At 35.2% G+C, this 16463-nt stretch overlaps 1 protein-coding gene across 3 annotated transcripts in view; it reads right to left on the bottom strand.

The window, feature by feature from the left end:
- Positions 1-16463, bottom strand: part of FNBP1L (formin binding protein 1 like) — a 52670-nt gene that overhangs the window by 11771 nt on the left and 24436 nt on the right. For all 3 annotated transcript variants that reach the window (XM_035537421.2, XM_035537422.2, XM_035537423.2), the window contains exons 3-9: positions 8584-8637; positions 6862-7009; positions 6407-6469; positions 4721-4825; positions 4008-4136; positions 1800-1946; positions 929-1132 (exon numbers count right to left, since the gene is read on the bottom strand). In XM_035537421.2, coding sequence (XP_035393314.1) covers positions 929-1132; positions 1800-1946; positions 4008-4136; positions 4721-4825; positions 6407-6469; positions 6862-7009; positions 8584-8637 — 850 coding nt within the window. The remainder of the gene's footprint in view (positions 1-928; positions 1133-1799; positions 1947-4007; positions 4137-4720; positions 4826-6406; positions 6470-6861; positions 7010-8583; positions 8638-16463) is intronic.

Here is a 16463-nt window from a genome sequence, read left to right as displayed (position 1 = left end):
GACTAATGAGCTGTAACAATAGCTTTCTATAATAAGTGGCAAATACTGATTTGGAGCATTAAAATGACCTCACTGAAATTTGAGGGAATCATTAAAATGACTTTCTGATACGCTCTAATACTAACTAAAATCCTAGTGTAAAATTTAAACATGTATCTGCATTTATATAGCTAGCTCATGCTTGTATTAAAAACCTTTTTTTGTTGATCCATGAAGGCACCTAGCACAGAAAGCGTCAATTGAAAGGAGCAATTCCTCTGCTTTCAATTTTTTTCCCTCAAGCTCAGGAATATTTTTACCTATTTCTTAGTACTATTCCTTCTGGGATATTTACATGTATGGAGCTTCAACAGTATGTCTTATCAGTAAGGTATTGTAAGTTTTAATTTTTTCAGACAAACTTAAATGTTTTCAAAGCTAGCAAGTTTAATAAAAATCTATATAATATTCCTCTATAAAAGCACATATAAAAAGTGCCAGTTAAAAGTGGGTTGCTTGTTGTAATATTAAAGAGATCTGAAGTCTGCCTGCTTTCAAACCATACCTCTCCTTCGTGACCTTTTTTGTTTATTTTGACACTCAAAATCAACACCTTTTCTGTGCAATTGCAAAAAGTCTTTATGGCCACTTAGAAATAAAAGAAATTGGAAGCTACTTTTATTTACACTATTTAAACCCACGCAGAATATCAAATACCTAATAAAAAAACATTCCAGGACACAAATGACTAGAAGAAAAATTGCAAAACTTCCCCCATTTTTAATATGATAAATATCCAACCTTACTCAAACCTTCAGATCTCTTTGTACATCTTCAAAAAGACAGTGGAGGGCAAGGGGAAAGTTATATTAAATTAAGTAATTGCTGCTTCCAGGTACTCTGAATCTTTACATTTTAATTTTCCAAATAGTAATTTCAAAATTGTTACCTTTGGCTTCTTTCCAAACAGCCACAGCTTTCCTTTAGACTTGCCCACTGTAGTTTTTGAATCAATTCTCATTCCTTCCTGCTTTGGTGTACTGATGGTTCCATCAGAGATAGTTCTGTAAATATTCTGACTGTAATCTTCAAATGGAAAATCTCCAGGAGGTTCAAAACCAGATTTGAAGCAGTCTATCACTAGCTGGGAGTCCTAAACATGGGACATTAATGAGTTTAAAAAGAAAAACAAGCAAAGCCATCAAGAGAGAAGGAGAAGGAAACATGGAGACAAATTTCCCCTTTAAGCACGAAGATGCACAGGTGGGAAACAGAACACAAAATGCACGCTTGTGGATAGATCAATTTAAGACAGCATATATTCTTTTTTCTCAGTAGTGTTACCAACAGTGTAAATCACAGTAAACCCTGCTATTCAGAACCCAGCAAATAGTCCCCCCTGGTTCTCACAGATTTAAAACAGAACATGGTTTAGGCCCAAGCTACTACTACTTCTAATCCTTCAACATTAGCACTGAAATTAAGGTAACACTCAGAAACTAGATACAGTAAGATCTAACGGGGTGTTAACTGAACACCCTTTTGTATGATTTAATGCATACCAGAGAAGATACCAACCATGCTGGTATTCTGGGATGTTTCAGGATACCCAATGCAATGTGTCCAAAATCATACACAACATGGTTAAAGATCTTCAGATCAAAGGAAAGAAATAAAACATGAAGAAAACAGACACCAGCAGTGGTGGAAGCTACCATTTAGACTAAACAGTGATGTCACGACACTTTTAACACTCTCCACAGCGTCTGTATCAGTTCCTTTACTCATGTGCACTTAATAAGAAGCTCAATTCTACTTACCCTATGTTCATCAACTGATTTTGCTGCAAGGATCATCCCTTCTAAGCATTTGGAGATGATCGGAATAACCTTGCGCTCAGAGTCAGCAAAGCCCCTGTAACATTCACTGAGTTTGATGGTCCTTCTTTCATCCATCTCTTGAAGTTGCTGCAAGCACAAAGAAGGATTATTTTATTGAAGTTTTTATTTATGGATTTTTTCCTGTTCCTGATGTTTGCAGTTAGTGTGGTCATCACAGTGTAGTACAGAATTTCTGTGCTTTCCCAGTGTTTTTATTTCCCTAACAAAACAGAAGCTAATTAAGTTTAAAAAAATTAAGTCCTTTCAGGCATAGACTAAAGATGCACAGAACAGTGGTTACAATGAGTCAATACTCTTTTATTTATTAAATGGTGTGAAGGCCTGGACTCTATTCTTTTTTAAAGCCTGTGTATAATGCCTACCCCCACCTACTTGTTAAAAATATTTGTTTCATGCAAAAATGGAAACTATAATGAAAAAATTCTACTAGTTTCTACATCTCCTCACTCTCTCCTTCCACTTCGAAATAATTTCTCTGGTGATAGGTATATCCACCTGAAATCTCATCTTCTTTAACTTTGCTTTTACTTTTATCCTCTCCAATAAATACCTATGATTAACAAAAAATAGGAAAGGTTAGAAATATGACACTTATATGCATTTAGATGTTCTCTGATTTCAAATAGAAACCATTTCCTTTACAAGTGTGTGAGAAAATAAAAGATTACCATTACACAAGTAATGGTACACACGATTTAAGTTTGTAATTAAAGTCTACTTATTGGAACATAAACATAACAGAAAGAACAAACTAAAGAGAAATCCTATGAAGATAATAGCCCTGAACCTTTCAGCTCAATGAAGGTAGAAAAGAAAACAAACAGAAGAAAACAAAAAGCAGTATTACATACCTCAACCAGTTATCAAAAATGGGATAAGAAGCTTGACCTTTCCTGTATCTACACTAGCAAAGGCAGGTATCTCAAACAGCATCTGATTTCATCTCTTTGAAACACAGCAAGAGCCTAGCCCTGCTACACTCCTCTCCCCATGCTTTCTCGTATAATGTATAGCCAACACCCTCAAGGAAGTAATAAAAAAATGTAGTCCCAAGAAAAAATAGGACTAGGACTTCATGCTTTTACTGGAGATTTCAGAAAACATACATCTCACAATGATAATGGATTTTAACCCTAGAAATAAGGCAATAAACAAAAACACTTATGCAAGCTACAAGGTCGACCAAGCTGTTTCTCCCAGGACTTAACTGCAATTACTCCCTCAGTTTGCTAATGACAGATCTGCTGAAGTGCTGCTTACCAGTTAAAATATTAAAAAATTCTTTAATCAGCCAAGAAAATATGAAGCATTCTTAAATTGATACATCTTCAAACAAAGTCAGCGTTTTTACTTTCCTTTCATTTCCTAACTCCATGTCTCAGAATCAGTTTTGACAGCCATAGTAATCTCCCATGTGGCTGAACATACATACCACTAGGTGTCTGAATGCTCCCTCAGCTGATGGACCCCAACTATTTTACTTTAAACTGAAGTAAAGCCTCTGTTTTTGAAAGCATCAAACAAAATTTAATAGTTATACAAAGCACCTAGAAATAGTCCTTTTCCAGATTCAAAGTACTGATTTAATTTGACTTTTTTACTTTTTCATTATTTTAGAGAGTTTTGCGGATTGCTACTAATACTGATAAAGCAATGACTGCTTGGGAGAGGAGGGAGCAATTCTGCCTCCAAATCTACCCAGTATATACCTGATATGAGATAGATTAAACCACAAAGTCACGAATAGCCGTGTGCTTTTCTACAACTCTACTGAGATCAATGCATTTAAAAAAGAGAGAGAACTAGTTATCAAACCGTACTAGAATGACTGTTTTAAACATTTGCTTTCATGTCACAAATTTTTATTTTACTGTACCTCTTCAGTAATATTTCACATCTCTAAAATATAAAACTTTAATAAAAAACTCAAGAGTATTTTCATTGCAAGCATAATTACTGAAACCAGCAAGTCTTGTGAGAAAATGCAGACTGCATGAGATTATGTTAATTTCCTGATAAAATTATCTACTATAATACTAAAAAAAAAAAAAAAAAAAAAAAAAAAAGAGACATTTAAAATCTAATTCCCCCTTTAAACAACACCAGTCATACTTTCTTACTTTTTACCTTATAAATCTGAGGAATGACAATGTAGTAGTGTTTGTGTTGCTCCCCATTAAAATTCTGTAGTTGTGCAGCATATTCATTTTTGTTTTCATCAGCCATGTGTGTGCGCAGGTTTAACTGTTGTTTAGCCTAGTAGGAAAGTGTTATCAGTTCAAACATGTCTTGTGCTTTTCAATGATATTTAGCATTATTATGTTATAGCATTATAGCATTATTATAATTTATCTTACCACCAACTATGTAAAAACACTAATCAAAATCATCATTGAAAGTTATGCCCTTATAATTGAAAGAATGTGACCCCTTAATTTATACTGACAGCTTACATCTTGTTACATACAGAGAGAGCAATGGTCATTTCAGCCACACTGCTTAAATATATATCCAAAAACATAGAAGTAACGGAACTAGACTACATACTACTATATACTACAAAATACCAAACACCACTAAGCCTGCCTATTGAAGAAAGAAGATAACTGACTCAGCATCATCTTGAGAATAATGAAGCATACTCTCTCTGCACTCTTACATTTTACTGTACCTTTGATTTTGCATGTAATAGGAAAGTGTATTTTATATGTAATTTTATACAAAAAATGTTGTTCCAATACTGATGATAATCATACAAATAAAAATATGCTTATAGAAAAGGGACAGTAAAAACAAAAACAAAACAAAACACACAAAAAACCCCACGGCACTGCTCTTACCTTTTCAACATCAGCCTTTGTCGCGTTAGTGTCATTGTCCAGTCTTTCATAGCTTTGCTGCGCCTTCTCTGCCTCTCTGCATTCTCTCTCAAATTTCTTTTTGCTCTAAAAAAACCACAAACTTACTGCTTCTACAGCCACTATCCCATTTTGGTTTTGTATAGCAACTTTGAATTCTAGGTATCAAAGCTTCCCTTTAAATGAAGACCTTAAATTCTAAGTACTTTTATTTAAGTAAATACACTGTTCTCATAGGGGCATGCAACAGGTATCAAATATATTCAACTGGTTTTTATATACAACTTGTTTCCTTTAAGTAGCAGCAGGAAAACAACTGTAATTACGCTATAAAATATCAGAAAATCAAAATACAAAATAACCCATTACAAACAACATCAGCAAATTAGAAAACAGACAAGTTCACTGTTTAACCTGACTTCAATAACCTAAATGGAAGTTGGAGGGTGGGCAAAAAACTCAAATCCTGAATTATATTTGTAAAATTTAAAGTTAACATCTTCAACACTCAATTTTAATTCAATAAATTCAACTAAATTATTTTGAAGGTAATCAGAAGGATTTATCTCTATTATGAGATCTTAGCATATTCATCCATTATCATCAGTATTCATATCAGCTAGCATAGCTGTAAGCAGCATAGACAACAGTACTCGATATACCTGATGTTCAATAAATCTGGCTGTTGTCCAGATAGCTGCTGTAGGAAAAACTGTTGCAGCTCAAGATGTTAGTATCTCTAGAGACAAATAGGCAATAGAGATGGTGTAAGCACTGCACTTCTGCTTCAGAGCAAAGTCAGACAATTGAGGTTAATGTGCCCCTTTAAAGGTTGTATGAATTTCAGAGTCGCCTTGCACTCAAGTAAATACCATGCACAGAACACAACTGATTGACTGAGTTGAACTCTGGGAATTATCTGGATGAAAGATAACAGCATCTTCAAGTATCACACCTGCTTCTATTCTGATCATCTGACCATGAATTAAAACTCTCTGACATGACACTGACCCAAGACATTGCTTATCTGAGTCCAAAACAACAAAACAGAAATTCACCTTTCCAGTTTTGCTTCACAATAATCTGGATCAAAGACAATAAATTTCAAAGACACAGAAACAGCAGAATATCAGAATGCATCGTGAACATACTTGTTTTATATTTTCTACTCATTACAACCACTGCCTGTAAACTGTCCTAGAGAAATTTCCTTTCTGCATTTCTCTGTGAAAATGTAACTGTAACTCCTGAAAGGATCATGGCTTAAAGTGGTATTCTTGAATAGACCTCATATAACAAGCCCTCAAATGCAAGTCAAATACTTAAGATTTCACCTTCATGGAAATAAATTGTCACTACTAATTACTCTCTAACTGAACAGGAGCCCACTGAGAAGCAACCAATGAAGTCTGTACCCGTTTTAAAACCTAATTCCTTTGCGCTGAATAAATACTAAGTCTTCACATACACACGCTAAATAGCTGTTTGCAAAAGAATTTTTTAAGCAGTGAACTACAAACACTTTGGAATGTATTTTGGGTGTTACTAAGACTGATTTGGCCATTCAATAAAATAACTAAAGGTTAAAGTCTAAGCAAGGGAACTGACATCAGTTCCATTTACAAATTGTGTATTATTAACACGATAGATCCCCCCCTCCAAACTCACATTATCCATCTGTTTCCAGCACATGTCCAGATATTGTTGAGCCTTTCGCCCTTCCTGAAGATGCTAAAAACACCAAAAATAAGTTTGATTTACATATATATATATTCTTTTTTATTACTATTACCATTATCTAGTTTGTGCTCTAGTTGACACACTACGATACACATCTCCAGTAGCTACCAGTATTCTTTGGAAGACATTATTATTAATGATGCAAGAACAGTACCACATATGAAATTCACTTGGCAAAAAAGCTACCAGTAAGCACTGTCTCCCAAAATATCAATTCTTAGGTTTTAATAACTGTAGTAAACCAGTACATAGAAATACATGAATAACTTTAATTATGTGTATTACAAAGCCTATTTATTGCTGAGTTCATGAAATTGGGTAAACAAACTATTCAAAGACATCCATTTTGATATCCTATTATAAAATCAAAGTATAGAAATTACCATTTTTCTCTCAGTTTTTAGATCATGAGAGTATCTCATCAATTCTCCATAGACTCTGTGTCCCATTTCTTCAGCAACTACTTCACGTTGTCCTGCATAGTCATTCAGCTCGTTAAGGATGTTAAAAAAGGCAATACACGAAGTAAACCTGGCAGAAAGCACATACACACAAATAGACATATGCAAAAAGTGAGATAGTGCTTGGTTTTTTAATCATTTCCTTTAACACAGTCTTTGCTCCTGATTAAATTGAAGAAAAAAATCAGATACATTTTACAAGAAACCTTATTTTAATGCTGACTGAATTACAACAGAAATGAAAATTGGGAAAGCCTACATTGAGCCTAGCACGTACTATATGTTGCAATGTCTCTTCAAATACATTTTATAAGAACATGGATTTTTGTGGATAGAAAATAAAGAAGAAGAATACTACCTGGAAAGCCCTGTAGTATAGTGGTATCTCCTAAGCTGCCAACTGAGAGGCCTGAGCTTGGGAACAGATATATACGTCCCTAGGCCTGGAGGCTGAACTTGTTGCAGAGATGATGTGCTTGATAGTCTTGAGGTTGGAACATGCCAATCATACCACTCATATGCATCCCGATGGATGATCTACAGAACAAGTTTGCTATCAGCTCTGGAGACAGCTGCCTGTTTGCCTGCCCACCTCTTGGCTGGAAGTAAGGTGCCACTATGGCTGGCACTGAAAAGGGGGGAAGAGGAGGGGCAAAGGGTAGAAAGTGTGTGTGGAAGGGAAGAAAGAAAGAAAAAAAAACAGGCACCACATTAAAATATACGTCTTTCTCTCTTTAACTGTGGAATACTGCCATCTCCACAGGCTTGGCTTTGTGGAATTTATACGCCATCCTAGAACTACAAATCCCATTCCCTGTGGCCCAGGATCTTTAAATAGAGTCAAAAGAGCTAGAGGAAATCCTAGCATAGATTCCCAGGCACACTGTGCACAGCATGTGCTCTGGTCACAACCTGAAACTTAGCCCACATTCTTTCATTCATAAGTGTTTATCCCTAAAGGAAAAAAGTATTGTGCTTTTCTAAATTAAAAAATGGTAATGGATATGGACAGCAAAACAAGCACCTCTCTGTGTAACTAGAGAAGCAATTTATGCTAAACAACTCTATAATTATTTATTGTACAAACTTATTTTGTCTCTGGAGTCAAAGCAAGTCAGCAGCTTAAGAGGCCTAAGCTCTCCTTGCCAAAAATAAGAGTTTTGTTTATACTCAAGTCTCAAACCTGAATAGCTATATTCGTACTGCAATACAAATACACTGAAGAAAAGTCTACTGCACTAAGCAAAAACCACAGCCTAAGGGTAATCGTTGCTAAAAAGCAAAAACAAAAAACATCGTCGTTAAAAAGCAAAAACAAAAACAATAACAACAACAAACATTAGTATGTACAGAGCATACTAAACTTCTGCTTTCAAACTTTCAGCTCGCTGAAGACTGATTTGGAACAGAGCAAGTACAGCCTGCCATGTTTACTACTTTAAAATACTAATGAAACAGAAGTGATGCTTCATGATTAAGAATTACAACAGAAGTGTGAAAAGCCAAGCAGAATTCTTTTGTTGTCTTAGCCAGTTCACTATTTTTTCTTAAACAAAAGAAATACAAATCCATAAAGAGACAAGTAAACACAGTTTATTGCAGTCCTTATTTCTTATACATAGAACTCGAAATGCACATTTTTACCTGGGTTCCTCATCTTTGGATGAACGTTTAGGACAGTACTTCTTAACCAGATTTCTATTAAGGAAGAAAAAAAAAGAGTACACTACTTTAGAGTGTCTTTTGAGAAGGCATACATATAGTAAACTGCACGAACAAGTAATTTAATTTCAATGACTTCCCTTTGTAATCTTGTAAGGGTCCCTAATATAACAAAGTCCTAAGTCACTCTGACCTAGAACAATGTATTCATAAGCACTTTAAAACTTCTATTCCACAGTGACTAGACAGAAAAAAGTGTTCTTTATTTAACAGCCTTTTCGTACATGTAAAATAAGCTACAAATAAGAAAGAAAAACCTAACGTATGGTCAGTGTGTATGTAACATATACATATTGCACACTGTATGCTATACCCATGAACACAAAGCTCCATGCCTGAATTAAGCTTTGAGTGTACATTCAGATCAATGGTTTTACCACAATACCTTCAAATATTCCATACATATGTTTCCAGAACGCAGGGGGCAACATCTCATTTAAGGAAAGAGGATACATTTTGCCTCACCACCACTGTTGTGAACACCAGGTTGTTGGTAAACCAAGAAAATCTCTAGAAGAGGATCCACGGACCCAGCACTTTGCACCACATCACAGCCCAAATTTATTTTCAAGAACACTGATGTGAATTATTCTGCTTATCATACAATGCAGAAACAGCACCTTAAGAAACATATGAACCACATCTCCTCTACCTTAGAACACCAACAATACAGGCACACGCTGCTTACACCACAAAGTATTTGCAGTTGCAAAATAGTGCTGCAAACATCATCCCAAGTCCTGTGATGGAAGTGGAATTAAGCCACACAGTTCTACACGCACGATGGATGGGAGAAAATGCGCACCATTTTTTCAAATTCTAATCTTTCTGTGAGCCAACCTTTGCTTTAAACTTCTATGGATATGGTTTTTGCTGCACAGCATTCTGTCCTGACTTACAATATTGCTTTTTTCACAGCAATAGTCTTTTAAAATTCTTGAAATCCAAGAAGACACATATTGTCAGTCTTGAAAAAAAATCCATAATTTCGCTCATATTTGTAGTAGTTGGACAATCAACTGTATGTTGAATTTTTTTTTGCTTTTTTCTTCTGTTACTATGCAAGCTTTTTTGAAGATTGTCATTTTTTCCAGGAGACAAAAAAAGAAAACGGGGGAGAGTTATAACTGTACTACAGTTCTCCTTTCCCTAAGACAGTGTTATTTTGCCAGCAATAAAGAATCACAAAGCATTTTAGTTGCTGTGTAGTTTTAAAAGTGACAAATGCTATTTAAAAAGAGATTGACTACTCAAATTAAACAGACCAGCACTGAAAGACTAATGCCCATACCCTCACAAAATTTCCCGTATTTTCGAAATGTAAGAACCACTTCATCACATCACTTCAGTTTAAACTGTGGCACACATTGTCCATTATGGATATCTCTCTTTTAAACTATCCAAGTAATATTTTTAGGTACGAATTAACATCTCAGCATAAAGTAAGGAATGTCAATTATTTGCTTTACAACCCATAAACAGAAGCAACAGAATGCTGACAATTTTTCCATACATCTCTAAAAAAGAAAAAAACCCAGAGCTTCCAAAAAATAGATAAATAAAAAGAATTGCCCACAATTTAAACATTTTGTTCAAGAAGCAAAATGTTTGCCTTGAGCTTGTCAGGGCAGAATTCTCAGTGTGTTCTTGAGAAAGGAACCTGAATTATGCAAAGAATGGTTCTGGTTTTTAACTGGTATGAAATAACACTTCGTTCAAACTTTTGTTTTGTGTAAAGGGACAATATTTTGTAATTAAACTGTTTTACACACCTACCCAAAGAAGAAATTAAGTACAAAATGCCAACCTTCAGAGCTGCTTTAACAGTTGTCTTTTAATTGCCCTCTGAACATAATTCTTCCGTCTGTCCAGTAATAATTGAGACAACCAGCCTTTGACTTCTTAGACTAATTCTTAATTAGTAGCCCACATCTGCTACTAATCTAATCTAGTTCAAAATACTTTCCTCAGAAACAGCCAAGAACTGGACAGTAAAAGCAAACTGTACCCTCCACACTACAGAAGAGTCTATGAAACAAAATCCTGCATGTATGTTTTGTATCCCATTCCCACTGGCTGCCTGTGACTTTGGTTGCTACAAACTACTAACCATCTCATCAAGAAAGCACAGGTACTAGTCCTGCTTCCATCTAAAAAATCCTTCTGCAATTTCCCCAATCTCTTTATTTGGAAATCACGTGTTATCTCTAAGGTAACTATGTCCAAGCAGTGAGATCATGTTCAATCATTAAGCATATACCAAAATAAGAAAAGGAAGTCAGTGTGGAAACAGCAAGCTTATATCTTTTGTCTCTTTCCATACGCTCAGACACTACAACCAGAAAGAACAACTGTAAGATCGTCACACCCTTTTCACATCCATTGGCACTCTAAGAAAGAGAATAAACACTGACTTCTTAAAAGGTATCTGCAAACTGTATGAGAACTTTCTCACTGAAGTCTAAACATAAAACACTCTTCACCGTCACCAAAATCCACTGCCCGTTGTAAAATTCAACTCAGTAGGGATTAAAAGGAGACATTTGGATTTCAAAATTCATAAACTCAAAAGGAAAAAAAAAAAAGGATTTAATAATCTTCTTAGCTAAGTAACTTTCCCATGTTTCGTTTTCCCTTACACTTCTGCTTTGCTACTCAGTGCTTATTAATTACTGGGAAACTCCTGAAATTCACCTTATTATTATTCAGAAAGTGAAATGCATACCAGGCATACAATGCTGTAGCTTAGCAACCATGGAAAAGCCTTTTCAAGGGAAGATTTTCAGGGGTGTTACAAGAGAGAAAAGAAACCACTTAAAAAAAAAAAAAAAAGGAAAAAAACACCACACATACAGTTTAAAGTGGCAGGAGAGAAGTACTTCAAGGTTCAATAAACAGTACAAAGTACAACAATCAAAGTTAATAAATAAATATGAACTAACAAGCAAACGCAGAGTTTATAGCTAAAAGAAAAAGCAAGTGTTCATATGAACAGTGAAGCATAAAAGCTTTTTACAAGTGAACACCAACAGTTAGAAAGATACCAGAGAAATTAAATTTAAATCTTTGAAAAAACACAGGTTGACTAGAAGTTAAGGATGAAGGTGGATCCGAAGAGTCAAGTTTTATTTCAAAGAGGAGCCAACTGACACTTCAAAGGGAGCATAATAATCTTTAACATTTTTATCTAAACATAGGTCTAATTCTCAGGACCCCAAGTATGGCTCTAGACTAGTTATTCCCAAACCTGGCAACCTTATCATATGTGTACAGCAGCAATTAGAGTGGTTTAGATCTTTAAGTAGACCTTTAAAGCACAGCAATAGTGCTAAGGACCCAGTGTTTGCACTACATGAATTTCTGGAGGTTTTAGTTCAGACCAGTTCTAGCCATTTCCACGAGCTAAACACCCACCATCATTTACAGAATAGGCACGCTTCCCACAATTCAGTTTCCCTGCAAAGAAATCTAGTTTGCATACTTTTAGACTCCTCCACAAGTGAACACGACCACAAATGGATACAAGTCACTTGGTTCATTTCCAAAGAGCATTCCTGCCTGAGACTGGAAGACTCATTTAAATACATCCTTATTAGAAGAGCAGGCCTGACAATGCTTCAACGGCAATTAACAGCAGCCCCTCCCAATCCCTAATTGGAGCAGGAGAAACTATGAACAACTTACCCCCACTCCCAGTCAGATTTGTACTGGCCCCCAACAGCGCATATTGAGTTTTATGTGCGTGTTTGTATGTATATAGATGTATGCGTATATGCACATGTAAAATACACAGAATAATATACATACATGCATATGTATGTATTGGTTGAGAAATTAAAGAGCTTAAAAGTAAAAAATATGAAAATAATTAAGTGCTTACTTTATCAAGTAACTCTTGGCACTCTGCTAAGTTCTCCTGTACTTTTAGGGAGAGTTTACTTCATACTATAACTGGAAGGAGACAAAATGAAAACCTACCAATGGAATATGAAAAACTTTGTTCGTTCATCAGCAGCATAAATCCCACTAAGTTGAGCTGTGATCAAAAACGACCATGAGCCAGTCTGATATATTAATTGTCTTAGCAGATAACATAACCTAGCAATTTTGGTAGACATGCTAGAGATGACAAAGGTCTCTGAAACAATACTATGAGCTAGCTTTCTCTGAGCCTAAGTCCTTCAAGAAGATGGCCGTAGCAGTCTTGGACTGCCACATTTAACAATCTACTCCAAAGACAAATGAATGAACTCACAAATACACTGGGCCAAATCAGAATTATAGGCATCTGGCAATTAAATTAAAAGTAAATGCAGAATCTCCATTTTCCTTCAAATTTTCTTTTTATTTCAAGGAAAGAAAAGCAAAAAATGCAAGTAACAGATCTGAGTAACGGTACTGTCAGGTTTAAAGAAAATTGAAGAAGTAGCTGCAGACTATCAGAACTGAACCAAATTTACTGGATAAATTGCTGTATATTTCTTTAGAGAAGTGTAGAGTGATGACAGGTTAATATTCTCTGGAAATACAATCTAGTCTTCTACCACACTCTGACTTACATCTGGAAGCAGATTTCATACAGGACTAATCACACTCAGCTGTGATGACCCTGTAATTTTATCAAACTCTCTTCTCAGTATAAATTGGTCTCTGGTTAAATACCAGTGAGAAATCAGCTGAACTTTATTAGTAATTTTTAGGAGAAAAACTACCTTAGTCATGTAGCCACAAGTTTCAAATGCCACCCTACTTGATACATTTAAATTATTTATAGCCATGTACATAAAATATCTACATTTGTACAGACATTTATACAAAAATTCATAACTAAATTTTATTCAGTCATCCAACACAATGTAAAGAATGGGAGCAGCAGCATCAATATTGAAGAATTTATGTCAAAGTAAATGCTCAAGCACTGTGACATCTGTTTATATTAAACTTCTACAGTCCCTACATCATATTACAGGAGACTGGGAGCAAAGTGAAGTCTGCTTTCAGAAATTAATTTTAAAATGCAGTAAGAAATTAAAGGCATTTAATATTTATATGTGAAGCAATCATTTCAATAGGGTTCTGTGACTGCATATCAACATATAGAGTTGGTGAAAACAAAGAAAATGTACTACTGTATTTAGTAATAGCACCATATCGGAAAAAGCCTTTAACTACATGAGTCTTAAAAAATTGTAAGATGGAATTTAGGTTTACAAAGCCTTGTAACCATTAAGAATTCATGTTTTGACTTGCAGAAATACCACTATAAAAAACCTGCTATGTGTGTATTTAGAAAATCATAAACAGCCCCAGCTCCAACCAAAGAAAAAGGTATCTGAGAACTGAACACAACTGAACACAACTTCACATTTGAGCGTACATAGACTTTAAATAACGTTTCCAAGATTCTGCATATAAAAATTTGGTAACTAAGTCTCAATTTGACTAAACATACACATATATTACTATCTTATTTAGAAAAAAAGACACTTAATGGCATACAGAAGGAAATAAAAACCATGAAAAATGCATTTGCTCAGATCAACTAGAAATCTCTTAAGATTACAATGTTGAGTTTTAAAGAGAAACAACTAGTTCAAGAATAATCACATTTTTTTCTTTAAATTTGCAAAAAAGAGAAGCTGATCAAATTCAGAAATCTTATTCTGCAAGGTAGCTTCATCTGTAACTATGGGTGTAACTTTTATTACCACCTAGCATTAAGGAAAGTGGAATTCCATCTTCCCAAGTGTCGGAATGCTTCAGACAGTTAAAAAAAAAAAAAAAAAGGAAGAAACCTCCTGAATTATTTTGCATGTGGTGACATGGTAGTAAACAAAGTAGAACTTCACCTCACCCCTTTTAAGCAATAATACTAATCAAAAGCAGCATCTGAGAATGCAATTAGAAAATTCAGCTACGTGCCCAGTTATTTGTCACATACTCAATCTAGTGTTGTTGGTTTTTTTTTCCACTTATAAAATAAGAACAAATTAAGCAGTTGTGCAATCAAAATGAAATCTATGAATATGCAGCAATGCATATTGCAGTATGTTTGTCCTTGTTCACATCCCTGTAACTGATTAACAACCTATAATAAACCTCACTTTCCTTGGGGCACCATAATATGTTAGCTGAGACCTGAGCTACGCAAAGCTTAAGGTTTTTTTTTTCCAAGTTAGCTCAAATAAAATAAATTAAGGTTGATTTTTTTCAGAACAAAGTATATTGCAAAGACAGGACAATCTTTACAGACAGTTTTTCTTTTCTGTAGACATTCAAGGTTTCCTGAATTGTGCCAGTTCTTCTTACACTTCTGAGCATCAACAACTGCATATCAAAGAATAACAACAATAACTTGTAACTTAGGCAAAACATTTGGACAGAATTCTCACAAGTAATTTCTGGAATTACTCAGCAACCATCAACTTCAATCAGTTTCAGTAACAACATAGTGAGCTCATTCAAACAGTTCTTCATATGCTACATGTGCATCACTTGCTTGCCGTCTCCTAGAAGATTTGGAACAGCTGTTGCCAACTGGGAACATGCCATCACTAAGTTGTGACTGTATACCAAAAAAATATTTTATCAAAATGCAAGGGTATGCACTAAGTGAACAAGAATTTCTGCCAGGACATGCACTCTAATTTGTGCAAACTGCTATGAAAAATTAATTCAAGTTTACATCCTTAGATTTAAGGCTATAAAATAAGATCCACCTCAGCAAGATGTTGGTGGCCCACCACCGATGAGGTGGTAGGCCATATGGACTACCAGAAAACAAACAAACCCGCCATCATACATTGCTAGCATTACGCCCCTCATTAAACTTGTTTTTTCTGTCTCCCATCCAAATACTAATACAGCCAACAAACTACCACGAGGTGACCATTTTCTGTATAGTTTATACATCTGCTAAATAAAGGCAAAATAAATATCAAAGTTCTTTAGTAAGAGATTCTCAACACTGTAATTGCCAGGTTGTGTTTCATTACAAGAGGGAAAAAATGATAAACAAAAAACTGCTATTAGAGATATTAATATCCAACCTACAAGTCATATGCTGCTAGCATTAAAATTTACCAGAACCACAGTCTATCCCCAATTATCTTCTCTCTCAGCTTCTTAGGGGTAAGCTACAGAATGGCTAACTTTGCTAGCAATGAAAACTTCACATATCTCAGTCTCCCATGGGGTCTCATGACACTTCCCTTTTACATGGTTAACACCAGTACGTGTTCTAAAAAGAAATGATGGTTGAAATCAAGGTGATATCACAAGACAGTGCACTACTAACAATCAGTTCTCCCCCAGGGAATACCCAGGCAAGAATATCTAACAGTGGATTCATGAACTGGTCTGCTGGCAGAAAATCAGTCACCCTCGTGTGTGTGTGCTGTCCAGACCCTCGCTGGCAGCAGGCAAGAAGTGCATGCATGCACTGTACAAGTGTGCAGCAAGGCCAGTGCTTCCCGAAACTGCCATACTTACTGCACATACGCAGTCAGCCCAGTCATCTGACAGACGGGGTACTTGACATAACTCTTGTTTTTGAAAGATGCTTTGAGAAAAATCAATAGTTTTACCCAAAAGAATAAAATGCTACACAGAAATGATTTCCCATTTTTAATTAAATCCTGGAGTACTTATGTCATCTTGCTAGCTGTCAGAAATTAACTTTTAAATGTAATTAAGCAAAATGGCATTTCTTCATACTATTTAAGGAAAGCATATAATAGACCCATGCAAATTAAGCACAATCCCATTTTTTAACAAACAACTGAAATCAAAACTGGGTTGTG

This window comes from Cygnus atratus, chromosome 8, assembly GCF_013377495.2.
Source record: "Cygnus atratus isolate AKBS03 ecotype Queensland, Australia chromosome 8, CAtr_DNAZoo_HiC_assembly, whole genome shotgun sequence".
Classification (NCBI taxonomy): Eukaryota; Metazoa; Chordata; class Aves; order Anseriformes; family Anatidae; genus Cygnus; species Cygnus atratus.
This window is presented reverse-complemented; position numbering and strand designations above follow the sequence as displayed.